General features: G+C 39.8%; 1 protein-coding gene across 1 annotated transcript in view; it reads left to right on the forward strand.

Annotated features, from left to right (window-relative positions):
* The first annotated feature begins 1153 nt into the window (after positions 1–1153).
* pacs1b (phosphofurin acidic cluster sorting protein 1b) overlaps positions 1154–20032 on the forward strand; it is a 70573-nt gene continuing 51694 nt past the window's right edge. The window contains exon 1 of the mRNA XM_042512161.2: positions 1154–1862. Within this exon, the coding sequence (XP_042368095.2) occupies positions 1708–1862 (155 nt within the window). The 5' untranslated portion in view covers positions 1154–1707. The remainder of the gene's footprint in view (positions 1863–20032) is intronic.

The raw sequence follows: 20032 nt of genomic DNA on the forward strand, positions 1-20032 counted from the left end.
GACGTTCCACTGTGTGCTGATGGTGTTAATCATCAATAAGATTTGTTTTTCTAATGATAACAACGAGATATTCAACTTACAACCCTACATTGATTGAAGTATTTGTTAATGTAAACTTGATTGAAACAAACTGAACACACGCAGCACCTGCAGGGACATCGTATTTGGCTATTTTTTTGCATGTAAGTTGAAAATACTCAGTAAAGATACTTTATACTAACTTATGTGTGGCTGATATTGTAGAATCATATTCCATAATTTGATTATATACTGTATTACACACACTTTGATATCTTAATAGCAGCATATACAGGGACATGTTGCTGTGTCAAGAAATCTATATGTAGTAAATGTAGTTAGTTTTCGTATGAGCTAAACTATATTTCAGAATATATTCTGAAGTGAATGTGAGATATGGAAGTTTATTAATGCAATAAAAGCATTGCCACTCTTTCTCTTTTTTTTTCAAATAAAATTTGCTTTATTTGCATAACCTTAGTTAGTAGAGAGGATAATATACTGCACTTTGCATATACTGTAAACCAAGCTTACACACCAGGTATAATAACCCAGACTGTAACAAAAAAGGACAACAAATGGTTTGCATATTACTACACTTTATACTGCCACTATACAGTACACCATACACTATACTATGCTACATTACTATGCAGAATAGTCTATAATGATGAAAAAAAATTAAACTAAACAAAAACGCTATAGACAATAGCTAGGAAAATACATTATTGAAATAATACATGAATATAATATGTATTCATTCAACAATGTATTAAATAACTCGTTCATCAATATATTATTGCATTTTTCATATTACTTTATATGTTGATAATAATAAAATTGTAAAAACATATTAAATAAATGAAATAATAAATAAACATAAATAATTAAAACAGTCATGAAATTTCAAGTAATTCAGTAATTTTAAGTAATCAAAAACATATATGATACTTAATTTAATAATAATAATAATGATGAAAAACACATTAATTTTATAACCTACATTTAATTAACAATTAATAATGAACTTTAGTAACATGAGCAATTGAATAAGATACAGCTATATGTAAAAAAAAAAAAAAATCAGCTAGAATCATACAAAAAATATGTGGACCCACCGATGCATGTGGTAAAAGTGGCTTGTATAAATCTACAAATATATTTGTAAATGTAAGAAAAAAATGACACATAAAAACACAGGATTTAAAAAAAACAGTAACCTAGCTACAGCTCACTATTGGCCAGCCCCCCTGTGTCTCGCGCTCCCTCTCTCGCGCTCTCTCTCTCGTGCTGTACGTCCTCCAGCTGAAGAGGCGTAGCTCGTCGGTTTCTGCTCATTGTGCGAGAGAAATTTCCGCTTCCTGCACCGACAAACACCCCCAACCAGCACGAAGTTGGGATAGCGAGAGGACACACAGACAGACGCGGGGACTCGCCGCCTGCCTTCGGGTTTAAACCCCCCCCCCGACGACCGCAATGTTTACCCTCTCGGGCGGCAAGAAGCTCCAAACGGCTCAACTTTCCGTTTAACGTTAGGAGCCGTTTTACGCGTTTGCACCACCCGGAGAAAAATAAGCCAAAGAAAGGAGGAGGACTCAAAAAAAGGAGCAACACACACACGGAGAAGCCAGGCTACTACGGGTATTCCTCCTCTCAGCTCCGCCTGAAAGCCCGTGTTCAGCCTCCAGGATGTCGGAGCGAGGAGGGCTCCCGCGGACTGGGGGTGTCCCTTCGCCGCACATGCAACCCTCCAAGCCGGTCAGCATCACCTCCAACCGGCCGGTCCACATGAACCTGTACGCTACCTGGGAGGTGGACCGCTCCTCGCCCAGCTGTGTGCCGAGGTATGTGAAAGGGGGCCCGCGTGACTTATCATTTTTGGGGGGGTGGTTGTGAATGGGGAATGACCCAGTGTTTGTGTTTACGTTACACTGGGGAATTTCAAACGCACATTGGTGCCTATTTGCAAAGATTAGCACCTCGTATAATAGGATTGATGCTGCTATTTAGTCTATAATTACTCGTTTATTTGAGATTTTGCAACATTTTTTTGTTTTTTATTGGAAATTCCAGTTTGACTACCACCAGCTCACAAAAACACTCAGTTGGTTTCCAAACCCCCCCCCACACACACACACACACACACACACAAAAAAAAGAAAATAAATTAAACAAATACAGTAAAAACGTTTATAAAATAGTCAAAAGATGTCATGAAAACAATATGAAAAGTAAAAGTAGTCAACACATATATATTACATTAGCTTTAGAACCGAAAATATAAATAAGAAAATATACATCTGAATTATGTGATCATTTAAGAATATAGTAGTACTTATAATATTCCATATTTTTTAAAATTATGTTTAATAATAAAATATAAATAATAATAATAATAATTACACAAATAAATACAATAAAAACGCATTTAAAAATTGTCAAAACATAAACAGGTATGAAAAAAATATATAAAAATTCAGAGTACTTAAAAAAAATACATATTACATGAACTTTAGAACCAAAAATATTAATAAGAATATATAAGGTTGAAATAATACCAAATATAATACATATTCATAATGTAATAATACTTATAATATTTCATATTATTTTACATTATGTTAATAGTAATAATACAATAAAAAAACAACAATGCAAATATACATAATACATTTATTTTAGAACATATATTTGAATAAGTCCATAATGAACAGTAATATGAGGCACAGTTAAATAAGATAGGTCAACACGTAATATGAAAACAAAAACAGAATCATAAAAAGCATATATAGGCCTACTGATATATTGTAGACTATAGTAGCGGTAGTAGTAATAGCCTATATAAAAAATATATAGTTATATTTACAGCAGTGTGCCAAGGTATGTGAAGGCAGCCAGCATGACTTATCATTTCTGCGGGGTGGTTGTGAGTGGGGAAATACCCAGTGTTTGTGTTTACGTTGGGGAATTTCAAACACTCATTGGTGCCTATTTGCATAGATTAGCACTTCATATAATAAAATTGCTGCTGCCAATGTAGGAAGGAAACATTAAATCTATAAATACTCATTTATTTGCTCCAATTTTATATTTCACCATTTTTAGTGCTTGGAAACCCCGGTTTGACTACCACCAGCTTGCCCAAACACTCAGCAGCTTTACAACACTAATGTTAGACAGCACACACATATGCATGCCCTCTGGTTATCTTTAATAAAGACTGTTTGTTTTGGGGCAGCTGCAGCCTTTCCCCAGCTAATCGCCTGAGCTGTTTCTCACTGTATCAGAGCAGACACAAAGATTGATGACGGTTTGCAGGCTGTCACTGCACGTATAGAAGGACATTTTGTTGCTGTATATGACACAGCTGTAATATAACTGTGATATATTGGTTTGCAGAAGAAGGGGAATGCATGGAGAGGGGCAGAAATGACTCGTTTTGAATCACATCTTTGCAGGCTGTGAAGCAATGAAAGTTGTGCATGTGGACAATGCAGCAAGGTCAACGTAGGCGAGACACCTTATCCACCTTGGCTTAACAAAGACATTCAAGTAGGCTTCTTTGTTTGACTCAGGCTGTGAAGGGATGCAGCTGGCTGGCATATGTCATGCTGCTGACAGAAGCAGATGTAGTCGCTTCGCTTGTGCGACCTTTGATAGCTTCATGTGCATGAAAGACACATACTGCATGTAGTGTCCATACATAGTGTTATTTTTATGATGCCGTAGTAATAACCAGGGGTTAAATTCAAGGTCAAAGGTTAACCTCTGTGATTGAAGTGCCGCTCATGTGATTCACAGCCCTGACTGAGCTTGCAGCACTAGAGCTAAAGATGGATTTTTACAGCAAATCAAACCGAAAAAGAGGAATGTAGTAAAGGGGGAAGATCTTTTTATCTGTCACACGGTCAAAAACACATTGCAAGAGATGTCCCAATGAAGTTTTTTTGCCCCCGATCCAAGTCTTTTGATACTGACTGTCTGCCGAGACTGAGTCCCAATCCGATACTTGTTTTTTACTGGGAAAATACAGCTGCACTATGCACACTTCAAGTACTTTAAAGTCATCAGAATTAATCCAGTGTATATGCTTGACATATGCTCTGTAATGCAACACAAGAAAAATGTCTGTATTCAAGCAATTCCTTATGGGTTTTTATTTTATTTTTTTACAAAATAACAAAGTTAACAAAATTATTTTCTATGGCTTTTATCACAATTCCACTTAGTACAGCATTTGTTATTTTAATAACCAGGTAGGAAAATTAAAAAATATTTTTATAAGGCTCTTATCACAATTCCATTTAGTGCCGCAATAAGAAAGTAAACAAAAGTCTTTAGAAGTAGCTCTTAATTCCACTTAGTGTAGCACTGTAATAAAAGTACAGAACACTGTGAATGAGTAATATAATCACTATTCCACTTCAAAGTAGTGTTAGTTAGTTAAACTTTAACATCCGCAGTCACAATTAACTTACTACAGCATTGTAGTAAAACTGGTTCACTAAAATGAACAGGAAAACTTTCAGTTCCACTTTAAGTGTCGTAGCAGCTTAAGTCTAACATGAAAGAAAAATCAGTTTCTACTTATTGGAGTAGCAGCTTTAAAAACCTGAATATCTTCTGCAAATCGTGCTCTTTGTTTATGACACCTGTAGGACGGCAGATGTAAACAAAACAGTCGGGTGGGCCGCATGTTCAAAATAAACGATCAGTTCAAAAATGCACTGATCGTGACCTATACTGATCCTTCAGATCGGATCAGGACATTTCTACATTTCTATTGCAGTTTTCACCTGTTAAACTTAGCTTTTAATATGTACGTTTGCCCTCAAATTGTGTTGTTTTGTTCTTAATAAACGCCTGAACTGCATCCTCCCAGATGTGTTGGTCAGCGAAAGCAATTAGTGGGAATAAAGCGTGCTGGTGAAAGCTTCACATGCTGACATCTTAATGCTGCTTTCTAGAAATGCTTTGGGGCTTTACTGGTTAAGAAGCAAAGCCTCAAGGGTATGTTTTGCCTCTTAACAATTTGGCGGTGTGTGTGTGTGTGTGTGTGTGTGTGTGTGTGTGTGTGTGTATGTGTGTGTGTGTGTGTGTGTGCGCGCACCATGTGAATAAATGATGCAGTCTTGGATCTGTTTTGGAACAGCCAATATGAATAAAACATCCATTGTTAGCCTACATTTTAAATACTTTCCTTTCGAGATGTGGATTATTACCTCCTTTGTGTTTGCATGTTAATATTCAAAGTCGATTTTGAATGTTTTGGCGTCTTAGAAATGTGTTTTTGGGCCTTTTCTGAGCAGTCGTCATGGTCCGTCAAATATCTTCGATTTCACTGCAGTTGCAGCAGCGGAGAGAGACTCATAGTGCCATAAAAAAAAAGCAGGGATGGAGAGAAACAAGAGGATGAGGGGGGAGATGGGAGAAGAAACGGTGGCTCTGTCATCTGCATTTAAATAGGATTTCTCGCAGACACGAGCAGCAGGAAAGTCTTCGGAAACTGTGCCGACAGCTAATCTGTGTCTTCCAGAGCTAGAAGAACCTGCATCTACTATAGCAGTGATACTCAACTTAGGGCCCACTGGCCAAATCTGGTCCCCTATAGGGTGCTGGGTGGACCCCCAACCATTTTGTAATTCATTATAAAAATAAAGCAATTCACACTGGGAATTTTTGTACTTTTAGTATGCTTAAGTTGCCAGAGTGCATAAAACAGCAATAAATTAGAGCTTGTTTATAAAAAATACCACACTACACTACACCTCCAGACAAAGGTCCAAGCTAAGTCCCAATGTCCTAAAATTCTTGCAAAGTCCTAAAATCACAGATATGTGCTAAAATCCTAGAAATGTCCTAAAATCCTAGAAATGTGCCAAAATCATAGAAATGTCTTATAATCCTAGAAATTTCCTAAAATCCTAGAAAAGTACTAAAATTCTAGAAATGTGCTAAAATCCTAGAAATGTCTTGTAATCCTAGAAATGTCCTAAAATCCTCGAAAAGTCCTAAAATTTTAGACACATGCATGGAGCTCCTGTGACTGGCCCCTGGCCTCTTGTCATTTTGCAAATGTGGCCCCCAAGCAAAGCAAGCTGAGTGTCCCTGATCTATAGACTGAAACTCAGCCTTGATGAGGTTTTGCAGTCAGCCGAATGTTTACTTCTTGTTGCTCAATCGCTGTTGCTGCAGGGAGGACTCCGAACTTCCCCCTCGAGCAGAGGTGTTGTTGTTCTAACCTCTTCCTGTCTACCCAAAATGCCACTTTCTGTTTATGCAGAGCTGTGGAGTGAGTGTGCCCTGCCAGGCACAAGCATGCAAACACTTCAGAATTGTAGCAAAACATGCAAAAAAGTGCTAGGGACTGTTTGTTTTGGCGCATTTTTTCGGTCAGTGGGGAGTGACAGGACATATTCAAATATGAGAGATAATATCACTTGTTTGAGCACTCATGAGTCAAATTATGTATATCCGTTTTAGCATCCAGGATACCAAGAATATTTGTTATGAACAGCTATCTGTAATCTGCTCCGCCCTTCCTGGTATCCATCAACGCAACGTGGGTGCCTCTGAGGTCATATCTGTGTTCAGCTTTTCTGACCTTCTATTCTTCTGTTTTCTAAGGAGGAATAAATCATTTGACTGGCTCTAAATCAGGGGGTTGTACCAGGAAGCCACTTCATCAGAGCCAGTCTCTGTTGAACTGAGCTGGCTCGACAAACCCTAAATTCTCGGTTAGAGATAACAGGTACCATGAAGGTGGTCATCAACTGTCTCTGGTGACTCAGGCTTCCTGCTTCAGGCTCTGAGCATGTTCACGTAAAACGGGTCAAACGACCCCTTTGGTATGTTATTTGACACTTAAAAATAATTAGTCGTAGCCGCCTACTTCTGCCTTTAAAGAATATTTTAGAAATTCCAGTAAAAAGTAGGGGTCGACCCATATTGGTTTTTCAGGGGTGATGCTGATACCTATTATTAGTGGTTAATGGGACTGATAACCGATATTTGGAACCGATATGCATTTACAATAAAAATGAAAATCTTTCTGTCAATATTTAGAATTTGCAATATGACAAACTAACACAAAACTTTGTTTAAATGCTTTTAGCAAAGGTTTAATCAAAAAAACATTTTAACATCAAATACAGCAAGTTTCCAGCTTTTTTTTTTTTAAAAAGTCAAATGAAAATTTAAATAAAACCTCTCTGAGGTTTGCCACAGAAAAAGTTCCTCCCATGCTCCCATAATTAATTAATTTTATTGGCCAAAATAAAACGCTGATACAGATAATCTGCAAAATGCCAAATATCGGTCCTGATAATTGGCTGTTGTTGCTATTTTTGCTTGTTTTTTGCTTTTTTGTGTTGTTTCTTGCTAGTTCGCTCACTGGCTTTTTGAATGTGCTTGATAGGTTGCATAAGGTGTGAAATACTGTTGTGCTGTCTAATTTTCAGATGTACTTTTTAATAACAATAAAACTTTGGGGCAAAAAAAACCCCAAACTTCTCTGAGCCACTAATCTAGCTTCGTGGTGCAGCCTCCTGCTCTTTCAGTCCAGTGGAGAGGGTGACTCCTCTCTCTGCAGTGCCATCAACACACACACACATAAACGGGTGCTTGGCAGTATCCCATCTGCTCGGTTCATTGGTTCTTCTGCGTCACCTCGGGGGGGTGAAACCTTCATTTTCTGCAGCCAAATAATCCCACTGATGAGTGCCGCTCAGCTCACACTGCAGTTCTCAGGTGTATTTTACTGTCATGTGCGATGTGGATGGAGCCTGCTGGTGTTCACCCCACAAATGGTTTGGATTCCAGCATCCCAGTTAAGGCCTCCTCATGTGGCTCCTCTGTGTCAGGTATTCCAGGAATGGGCCCCGTCGCAGAGCTCCTCGCCTTGCATTATTAACGAAGGTCTCCTTACAAGAGCCGAGGGGGGAAAGTCCCATGACTCGGCTCCGTAGATGGATGTTGGGTTTGTGCTTCGGTGAGTGTGGAGTCTCAACCACAGAGCTGCAGGAAGGAGTGTGGAAAGACGGCATAAATTGAACCATAGAGAAGAAGAAAGGTTTAACTTATTTGACTTGTGACCCCTTAAAATGAAACATTATATACTTGTGGCGAGAGCCTGACTTATACTGGCTTTTTGGGGCCGATACTGATGCCGAGACCATTATTGGGGGCGAAAAACTCCAATATTGATATATTGGCCAATACAGGGAGGCATGATAATATCGGTGCGTCATTGGTGTGGGCAGATATTGGCTTAACCATTTAAAACCTAAGCAAAATGGCTTGATTTATAATAAAATCATGGGAAGAAGGCAATTAGCAATGAAAGAAGAAATTACCCAAATATTAGCAAAAAATTTTCCTGAAAATTAGTTAAATAAATAAATAAGTTAAAAGTGCTTTAAAACTATAATAATTTTGTAACATAATTTAAAATATGTAATTATAATAATTATAAATATATTTTTTCCCCTAGCTTTTTTTTCTAGAGACATTCTTCCCTAGCTTTAGAAAAAAATAATTGTGAAACATTTTATACCAACTTGCTCGTTGAAAAGAAGAAATTGCACCAAGTTGCTCAGAGATTTAAACACTTGTGAAAGGTGTCTGAAATCAGCACAAGAAGTGATGCCGCTGAAATATCGGAATCGACCAACTTATATCATTTCTGCAGATATTTTTTTTGTGTGAACATGTACAAAACATCAACCCTAAGTTGGATTATTTTTCTTATTTTGCACGATGAATGAATATTACATACACTGAAAAGCATTGTATTTTATGTCTCCATCTGCTGGTCGGCTATCACGTTAAGAGATTGCGTCATATGATGTTAATACCACTACATGTTATTGGCCAAATGAGTTGTTATATATCGCATATTGGCAAAAAAATCCACTCTTCTGCATCCTTAGTTTCCGGTCCTTGTGCTTAGCGGATTTCACCCTCTGCCTCTAGCTTCATATTCAGCGCACAGACATGAGATTTCATCTCAAAAAGAAACTGAAAAAGCTTGTTTGCTGTCATACAATTTTTTAAAAGATTTCTGTTTTCCATACCCAGAATGACTCACTCAGACTTCAGCTTTAGAATATGTTAATTCTCCTAGATCAGTGGCCCTCCTGGGGGCGTATGAGCTAATTTCAAGGGCCACATAAAATGATTAGAAGAGCCAGTATGTTATTTGACATTTCTGTGAAATACTGATCATCAGTCACTGGACTCCACCGTGTAGTGAAAGAAACAACCCTGAAAAGAGATGTTTCCTATTTTGGTTTAATGCTTCACCACTAAATCTCTGAGGAAATTGCACGTTGTGGTTGCTATGTTTTAAGCAATCATCAGACCAAAAAAAAAAAGAACTATAATCCAAGATATCATGTGATTTTTGTATCTTACCTTCTTGTAAACATCAGTCATGCCTCTTAAATCGAGTACATGAAATAGTGTTACATTGCTAGGAACTTCAAAATGTGAGCTTTTAGTTGTTCACAGTGTTTGCAATTCAGCAAATGTAATGTAAATAAATGAAAACAGCAGGGCATTAAAAAGCAATGCTTATCTACTGGCCTAGAAACGAACACTGTTGGCAGAAGAAGCGGGGTGCAGAAATGCAGGATGCTCTGAATTATACATTGTGCATTTGTTAGGCTCGTTTGGCTATAATTGCCCTGCAACACAATAGTGGGCCGACAGTTGTTCCTCGAGTGTCAGCATTACACTATCCACCCTGCCCCCTAAACCCCGGCTGCCGAACACACACACAAATGGAAAGAAAGCGAGATAGCTCCGGCAGGCTATCGCATACATGCACACATGCAGGCGGGGTAGTAGTGTTCATTAAGAAGCTTTGCCACATGCCTTGGCACTGCTCGTTCTTCCGCACAGCTGAGTGGCCGAAAGGTCCGAAGTTTCCTCTGTGGCTCATCTCGTCTGTTGGAGATGATGGGTGATAGAGTGCGAACCTCCTCTTCACCCTGACTTTCCACGATTATTTACCATTTCTGATAAAAGCTGTCCAACCTCAAGCTTCAGGGAGAGATGGGAGATAGCGACATATATGGCCATTACTGCCTTTAATGATCTGTTTATCCGCCGGCTTTGGAAAGATTCAGGAATGTGTTTTTTTATCAGTGTTATTCATAGGAATCATATTGCAGTTGAAACCAGTGAAATCGTAGCAGCGTAGAGGGTATTTTCATGTGTTTCTCAGCAGCTTGAAGGCTGGCAGGCTGTTAAAAACCTGCAGCGAAACCTCTCACCAAAGCTTTAAAAAGCTACCAACCCACTCAAGAGTTTTCACTGGTATGCCTTTCAGTGCTGCGATGACCACATAGTGGCATAAATGCTCTTTTATAAACACTCTAAGAACAAGATTTGCAGGATGATATTGTTAGGCTTGAAAATTAGACAAAAATGTCAGTATTGCAGGGTCCCCATGGATCCCTCAAAAGTCTTAAAAGGCAGTGAATTTTTCTGAAGTTGCAAGGTAAAATTTCAAAATAACTGGTAATATCTTTTTTTTGTGAAATAATTCTAAAATTCCTTTTCATCATGATGTGAATCCATATAAGTGGATTATCTAATGCAGATTGAGAAACACAAAATAAGAAAATCAGCAAGAAATGCCAGATATTTCCCACATCTTTTGGTAAACCATATATACTTTCATGATAATATAATATGGTAATTGTATTCCATGTGCTACACTCTAAAATGGGTTGTTTTTCTAACATTTCACGTAGAAAACTTCTTTACTGAACAAAAGAAGTTCACATTTTAATGCTACAATGATCATTTGGGCAAATAAAGTTGTCCTTCTTTAACTTTTGGTCATTTGAAATTGTTTTTTTAATTTGAACTATTAGTATTACATATACAAATTAAAACTTTTGGTAGCCTACTAGAATAATATAAATAATTTCTTTTTCAATCCAGATACATTTTGATACAAAAAAATGAGATGAACAGACCAAAACTGTAAAAAAAAACAAAACAAAACAAAAAAACTGAAAAACTGTATTCTATGTGATTTAGTGCAATATTTTTTATCGTAAAACTTATATCACAAAATGTTTTAAACTGCACTTAAAAAATACAATTAAATATTGTATTGTGGGGCCTCTGGTGATTCTCACTTAGGCCATAACCTTTAATCCGACAACCAGTGTGTGTATTTTTAGAAGCCAGTTTGGATTTTGGAAGAGAGAGCAGCCTCCCAGTGATGAGTCCGTATGTGACAAAGAGAGCAGACAAACAGAATCATGTGACTGGTGGCTGGTTTTCATTTGTCTCGCTTAGTGTTTGATAGAGACAGAGGAGAGGAAAGTACAGGTAGTGAGGCTGAGCTGTCGTCCTCCTCCTCCTCCTCCTCCTCCTCCTGCTGCTGCTGCTGCTGCTGCTGCTGCAGTAGTGTAGATGTTGTGGTTGATTGGGGCTCCAACACTGAGACAGCCTTTGTTGCGGTGCACATTTGTGTTTTTGAGAGCGACGTTGCTCACATCTCCTGGCAGTGATCCCCCTGCTGTGGAACCAGAGACTCCCTTCTGGCAGCCGACACACACATACACACACACACACACACACACACACACATGCACGCACACAGATTTCCATTCTCCAAAGTGTGGTGACACCTCCTCATGGACAATGTCACTGACATATGCTTCGCTTTTATCTAACGTGTTATAAACAAGGACACAATGGCTTCCAGTTACATAAAAGGACATGCTGTGAGGGGAAACACAAATTTCATCATGGCGACAACAGGTACATAATCACACACACACACATTCACACTGGATAATGTTATGACAAAGCGATTTCTAGATAATCTCATTTTCTGCCTGTTGAAACATAAACTGGATGCTGAGATGGAAATATGAGCTGGGGAAAATAAAGGTTTCTTATTCAGTGCGTACCTGAGTTTGTTTGCACATTTTTATAGTATCTAGGGACGAAGCTGTCTGGAACGTTTCTCTTCCCGAACAGCACAAACACACTGTTAAATTTTGGATATTGCTTACACGTGACGATAAACACACACACACACACACACATGGACTCGCGATAAACACACAAGACTCAACATACATTTGTACCTCCGTGTGGCTACTGTATGTCGCAGAGTCCATGCAAATGATGTGTGCACACGTCTAATCCCCTCTAGCTCGTGTTACACACTGTTTCTCCTGGGTGATAACACAAGCTTGTAATGCACTTAACACAGATTGACCTTGACAGGGTGCCTGTCGGGATTACTGAAAATAATTTATTGACATTTCTCCGATTCTTGGTGTTGTTAGGTTGATGTTGTTGTTATTGTGCTCAAGTTATGTATGAAGAACCTGATTCATGATGACTATGACTATGACATGGCGATCTCTGTGGATGAGGACCCACGTGTAGATAAAAAGATCATTTTAAGGCAACAAAAACAGATCGATTCTTATTTTTAAGTGATAATACACTAAAGAAAATTTACTTGTTATATTTTCATTCCATCTCTGCCAATATATCCTCCTAAATTCTTCTCACTGGTCCTTTAATTCAAACCAAAAATGACAATGAGTTTGATATCTTGTCTCTTGTCTCCTGCCTTTAGCTTCATTTACAGACATTAGAGTGGTATTAATGATATCGTCTAACTCTTGGCATCAAAGAAAATAACCAAAACGCTAAAGGATAAGTTTAGATCAGAGTTCAGGTGATAAGTGTTAACAAGTTTAGAGACAATGGTGTCACTAAATAAAGAGACACACGATGGGAAAACAAACACATCCTCAGTATTCCTCTTGGCTCAGCAGTTGCTCCTTGATTCGCTCTGATACTTTCAGCCCATTATGATCGCTGCATAGAGGCAGGAGCAACTCTGATTGGTTGATAACCAGGAAGCTAATACGATTGCCTATTCCGATAGAAGTTTCCCGTTCTACGGTTGTGCAGGGGCGGCGGACATCGAGCTTCGATGGCATTGTCTCCCAGCGCTCAAGCTAAACTGGATTAGGCGGGTGCTCTTCTCATTAATCTGTAATCGCTTTAACGAAGGGTCAATTATATTGTGTGTGTGCGTGCGTGTGTGTGACAACAAAAAGAGGGTTTCCACTGTATGTGTGAGATCTTTATTTTCATTGCAGATACATGCACACAAAATAGGCCCGTGAGCAAGCATTTCCCACTTTCTCTCAGCTCCAGCACTATCTTATCTCGGCTCAAATGCACACTCACACACACACTCACACACACACTGCAGGTCACATGCTCAGTCTCGCAGGCCGAGACGAGGGGGAAGAAGGCCAGACGACAGCCCTGTGCTCTGGATAACAAAGTGCAAACCAGCAAAAACATGATTAGCAAACTTGCCAACAAGGATAACTTCTGCTCAGGGTGTTTGTTTTTTTAATATTATGCAGCCGATGAACGCCGCGCCACGTGCTAACCTCAATTTGTCACCCATGCTTTTTTCGTGCTGTAAACATATGTGATAGATTCTGACAGTGTTGAGTCTGTGATATGTGTGTGGCTGAGTGTAAATGTGTGTGTGTGTAAAGGTTGATTTTGCCCTCCTTAGGAAGTAACGGGCCTCACTGTGTCCTTGCCTGTGGCTGTGGGAAGTAGAGCAAGACGGAAAGGGATGGAGAGAGGGAGACGCAGGGAGGGAGGAAGAGCGATGGAGGTTGGCACAGAATGAAGGAGAGGAATAGAGAGAGAGGGAGACGATGGAAAACATGAAAAAAGTGAGAGAAAGAACAAGAGGTCACTTTTTTTTTAGCACACCTCAGCCTATGCCTCTGCATATACCTGTATGTGAGTGGGTACTTATATTACATGCATTGTAGGGACTTTGTTCATACTAGGCGGGTTTCCATTAAACCCTCAAATTGTGCAAATTGAAACTGTGAAGATAAAATACGCTTAATGGAAACATGTCAATTTCGAAAAAGTTTTATGCTTTCATGAGGTGGTATTTCAGGTGATTTGAAAAAGCCAAATTTAGGAAAACTGCAATTTTTTTCATTTTTATAGGTCATATGATGCTATGACTATGTGCTTGTGGGGAGGCTCCCTCATGATGCAGCAGGCGGTGGTATTGCATCGCATAACTCTTCAAAAGTTGAGTGGATCATCTGGAAGTTTTGAATCCACTAGTCCTCTGTGAAATCCTGTACTACCACCTCCCAGAAATCCCTCATACCTGCCAACTCCCACGTATAAGGGGCTTGCCTTTCCATTATCGCTCACAAAACAAGCCTACGTCGCCTTGGATTGGAAATAATGACGGCTAGTGCGGTGACTGCAAAAGAAATAAACTTGCTAATGTTTTGAACATCCATCGGCAGGCTTCTTGAGATGTTATCAGGAGAGGAAGAAGTCGTATAACATCACTCAATATAAATGTTGTCATCTCGCGGTTGTGTTTTTTGTCATCAAAAATATTGCTTAAATTCTGTGCAAATCTGTAATGGAAACCCACCTATTGTCACATATTGGAATAGCAATTTTTCTCTTATATGCTTTGATCAATATGGAGCATATTTGGTATGCAAAAGATGAAAAAAGGCACTAGCTGGGGTTTTCAATCCATCCTTCAGTCACATCTCAGAGTCAGCATATGGAAACAGCTTCCATTCATTTCTGTTTGTTGTGTCCTTTACTATTTATATTCAGACACCTCTCCAAGCAAAGAATTACAGCTCATACTGCAAGATTTGCATTTGCGTCACCTTTTGCTCCTCTTGAATCGTCTTCTCGCCTCACCTTGGACCTTTCATCGAACAGACGTGGTGGGCTATTGTGTGTTCTCACATTATGGGCTGTTTCTCAAAGTGTTGCATTTTAATTCACAACAGGCACTTGAACCTGCGCGCGGCCTCAGCTTAGATCATCTTAGACTGTGTGTTCATACTGTCATCGTCATGTTTCACAGCACCTTGCACCTCATTCAAAGCACGAATGTGTGTGTTAGATTGTGTGTTTTTGTGCGTCCATGCCGCATGCTGCCTTTCATGGTGTGCTTTTCATTGTAGTTGCTTCTTGGCTCACCGTGCTTCTCCACTAAATGGTATGCAAGTGTGTTTGTTCACACTCTTTTCACACTGGCTGCTGCTTTTAAGTATCATCTTCGCTGCATTCTTCCCCACGCTTGAGTCTGGCTTGTCTCACCTGCACATTACAGCGAATAGCAGCTGAGTAGGTGTGTTGATTTGTGTGTGTTTTATTGTTTGTTCATGCTGGGCTTCACAGTGAATGCCGCCTTCAGCAGTGTCATTTTCAGCATGTGTTTGGCAGCATTTGAATCAGCGTCCGAGCTGACCTTGCACTTAAATGGCGCTTGTCTGTGTGTGTGTGTGTGTTTTAGCATGTTCTTCCTGTATTTGTGCTTTATCACTGTATGCCTTACAGAGTGCAAATCGTCTTGCCTCACCTTGCGACTTACATCAAATAAGGCTTTACTGTGTGCGTGTGTGTATATCTGTCCTGGCAGGGTGATTTTACTTCAGGCAGAGTGTCAGCTCATGTCAGCAGGGTGACTGTTGCTCTCTGCAGAGGCAGAAAGACTAGAAGAGGAGAAAAAAAAAGGGAAAAGAGAAGGGATTGAATGTATTTGACATCTTTAAGTCACCATAGAAGAGCAAATGATGAAGTGTAGGGTGACTTTAGGCTGGTTCCAGACCCCCAAACCTTCGCTCACATCTTTAACATTTTCCTACGGTCAAGTCAAAAAAGTAAACTAAAATCACAATAAATAGTAATATGGAATTGCAATACTTGTAAAATCACAATACTTAAAAACTGCATCACAAATCTTATCTTATATCACATATACTAAGTGTTATGATAGTATCAAATCAGAAGGAAATCCTATCATCCCAGCACTAGTCTTTACAATGCTTGTTTTTTCACATCAACAATCCAAAAGCAAAACTAGAAGTTGACTATTAAGGTGCCCTGCAAAAATTATAACTAACTTTTATTTGCATTGTGTTTCCATCTTTACTCTTCCTTATCTAGTCATGCATTATTGATTATTCATCTAGCAAAATGTCTTTGCATAAATGTTTAGTGTTTAAGACTGTAAACTTGCTCAACTATGCTAAATGTTCGCTGGCTAATGCAAATCAAAGTATGTCAGTTTGTAGTGATCAGTTGCTTTGACTAATAGTGCGTTGACAAAATGGCCATTCAGTCTGAACATCAAGCTAAGGTAAAGCAGAGAGACACCATGTATCATGCATGGCAATCGTGAAACAAGAGAAACGAAGGGTGGCGAGAAGAGGTCGATGAGAGCGAGAAGAGGAGGGCTCCATTGTGAGAAGTCAAGGGGGAGGGAGCGTGAAGCCGAGGGTGAGATGAGAGCATGGAAAAAAAAAAAGGATTAGACTGTGAAGGAGAGAAAACGGGCTCGAGTGGATGAAGGTGAGAAGATGGGGGAGGAGGAGAGGCTGATGCGCGAGGAAAAAAAAGGGGGCGGCTTTATCAGAAAAGGACGACATCAAAGGCCGGATGATTTGGTGAATGGGAGGGGAGCAGCTGGGGCACGAGGAGGAGATATGAGATGTGAGCTGATGGAGGAATTAGACTCCTTTATTTTTCTCTCCTTCCTGTTCCCTTGTTTTTTCACCTGTCCATCTGTCTCTCCTTCATCCCCGTCTCCCCACAGATTCTCTGTTGATGCCAGCGTGCGGCTAAATCTCTTTTGTCTTGGGTACTGTCCTAGTCTTGTCCATAACTCAGTCCTCTCATCTGCTGTCCCCTGCTGGCCCTCTTCCTCCCAGTGCCACCATTACAGCTCTGCCCCACAGTCACATCCTCCTCCTCCTCATCCTCACGAGCAGCTGTGATGCATCTGCCACCAAGTGCAGTCTCACCTCTGCCGCCATTGTTTCTGGAGCAGTCAACACCCAAGGTGTCGTTATGGCTGCAAATTCAGCCGCTCTCGATGATTTGGTACCAACACCACTGCGGTGGGCTCTATTTCAGTCTGCTGCATCGCATAAGCACTTTAAGCTTTAGTCAATGCAAATATAAAATACATTATGGCTTAAAATCTTTGCAGTTTAATTCTTTAACATGCCGAGGCATGAATAGACTTGAAACGATAGAACTAAGCAGAAAAGGGACATTAAACAGCAGATATTTTAACAACTGGATGCAGGATGGCATGTATCTCAAATCTGTAATGTTTGACTTTCTTTGAGGTTTTTTTTCGTTTTTTGTGTGTGACAGTTTATTTTTGTTACACAATGCTGCCAAAAATTAAATTCAAGGAAAGCCCTGATGCACTATTTCTGCTCTCAGGAGGGCTAATGACTGGTTACAGTAATATGCAATACCAAAAAAAAGAAAAAAACCCTCCACAATATGCTTGTTCTGGAGAATACTATATTTAAAAACAAAAGGGCTGCGAAGGCTGTTGCTTTGTCTGAAATCACATTAGTGCACTGCATAACCAATATTTCTACTGTCGTTCGACATTCTTTTGTGCACATTAACAATAGTGTATCTCTTTTCGGACGTACTCAGCTGTAATTACCTCACCAATTCCTGAGAGCCACTACTTTGAGGTGCGTAACCATGGTTACTCTTGCCAATGTGTTTGTGGTTTTTCATCACGCTTGCTTTGGCTGTTAGAAAATGCAAGTCACAGGCAAACTTGTATGAAGTATGTTAACAAACCGATGTTTAGCATTTATAATGTTATGTTATAGCTGATTTTGTTAATTTCTCCCCAATTTCTGCGCGATTGGTTGATTAGTTGATTAAATGTAGCTATCCTCACTAGAGGGCACCGGACATACTAGCCACTTAAACCTTTTATTAAAAATTTTGTTTTCAGATTGATGAACGAGAGGAGCAGCCGTTTGTGAGTGAATGCAAACTTTTAAACCCAGCAGAATGAAAAGTTTAGTTTCACTTTCATTGCACCTGCCATTCTACTGCTCTGTTTGTGCCCAGGGTATGGTCTGTAATTTGTACTAAACATTATTAAACATTATTAGGTTTTATTTGCTCTTTTCACAGAACACACAACACCTCCTGAAGGCAACATACGATCCTTGTGATTCCTCTTTCACAGATTGTATTCAGGCCATAGGCTGCTATTTGTCACCATCGCACAATAAAAACACTCTCCGCTTATGTATTTCTGCGAGCCATTTGTTCAAAGGCTTACATAACAGACTGATTAGTGTATTGCTTTGCGGTTGAGTTTGTAGCGGAGATTGGATGTGATCAGACGGCCTTGTTTTTTTAATTTCTTTATTTCTTCCAGTACAGATGTAGAGCGGAGCTACATGTTATTGTGCAGATGGCAAACCTAGCCCCCCGGGGAAACACACACACACACACACACACACACACACACATATTCGAGTATTTATTCAGCTCCATGAATGACTTGCCGCTCCTTACTTCCTCGCTAACACACCTCTTTTGTCTTCATCTGCTATGACTCAACGCCTTCACCTTCACTTTTTCTCACTTGTGTTTGGCCCGTGTTCTTTTTTTTAATCTCTCCATCCTTCTTTTTCATTTCACTGCATCCAGAGAAGCTGGTTTCACTTTCTTTCTTCTCTTGTCTTCCCCGTCATGTCAGGTTAAGCACAGAAATGCTGAACAACTGAACTGTCCAAAACAGTTTTTGGTCGATGTTGTTTACTCCCCTCCTCTACCAACCCCCCCCCCATCTTTCTCAATTTTGAGTTCCTCCGGGGGATTTGATTAATGGCTAACATCTCGAACTCACCATGGCGCACACACTTATCCTGCACAGTTAACTCTCATGCCTTCCAAAACGAGGCAGCTGCCACCCACGTACCAATACGCATACTAGATAGCTTCATATAACGACATCAAAAAATGAAGTGCCCACCCACCTACATGCAGTCACACGCTCAAATAGCTCCCCTGCTGTGGGCAAAAGCACACAGCAGAGAGCATCGCCTCGATTCGGTCTTGATGAGCAATAGGTCCCCACACACACACATACACAGACACACACACACACGTATGCATTTGCTGTTATGAAGGAATCACTTCTGCTCTGCCTTCAGATTAAATATGAGTCACAGCGCAGGAAAACACACACTGATCGACACAAACACTAACTGCCTTATAGCCTTATGGGGAAGCCACTTACTGCACGCTCAGTGGTGCGTATAGTACATATTGTCCACACACACACACACACACACCGCGACCATGTTATGTATTACCTGTAACCTATTTATGCCAATGTACCCACTCTGTTTCTGTGACTGTTCCTCCCACACACCCAGGCTGACACATACATTCACACGCGCACATGTGCTGGCAGACTGTGCTTATTCATCAATGCAAACGCACATGCATGCGTGGGAGATCATGGCATCATTAGTAGACGTGGTACAGGCAGAATGGAGATGGAGAAGGGTGTGTGTGTGTGTGTTTGCAAGCCAAAAGCACACTTAGCTGCGCAGAGGTCAGAAGTCTTGGGGATTTTGTAAGCTGATTGTGCTAATATTTGGCAGCCCCTGGCATCTTCACTCATTTGATGTTTGCGATCTTTCAAAATAAAGGTGACACAACTTTGGAACTTGACATCAGTTTCTTTTATAGCTTTAAATCTAATAAATCTTGCTGAAATGTTGTTGCTTTCAGACCTTAATGTGGTGGCTTTTTACCACATCAGCGGTTACTTGCAGGGGCATCCCCTGAGGAAATGAGTTTGTGGAGGTGGTAGTCTTGATCAGTCATTGTTTTCTCCTGAGTTGAATCAGATAGCACCTGACGCATCTCGTCCCCACCTATGGACGATATGCCATTTGCTGCTCTTTCTTCTTGAAGGGCGTTTATTTAAAAAAAAAAAGCTGAAAAAGTTGAGTTACAAAAAATAAAGATGTTTTGACATAGTGTGATTTACACCAGAGTTACGACTACATCCATGTGGCTAAAAGTAAAACCATTGCTTTATTAGTTTTTGATAAAGCATAGCAGAGGGGGCATATCATCATATATCATA

This window comes from Plectropomus leopardus, chromosome 23, assembly GCF_026936395.1.
Source record: "Plectropomus leopardus strain MGB_pleo_1.0 chromosome 23, ASM2693639v1, whole genome shotgun sequence".
NCBI classification, from domain to species: domain Eukaryota; kingdom Metazoa; phylum Chordata; class Actinopteri; order Perciformes; family Serranidae; genus Plectropomus; species Plectropomus leopardus.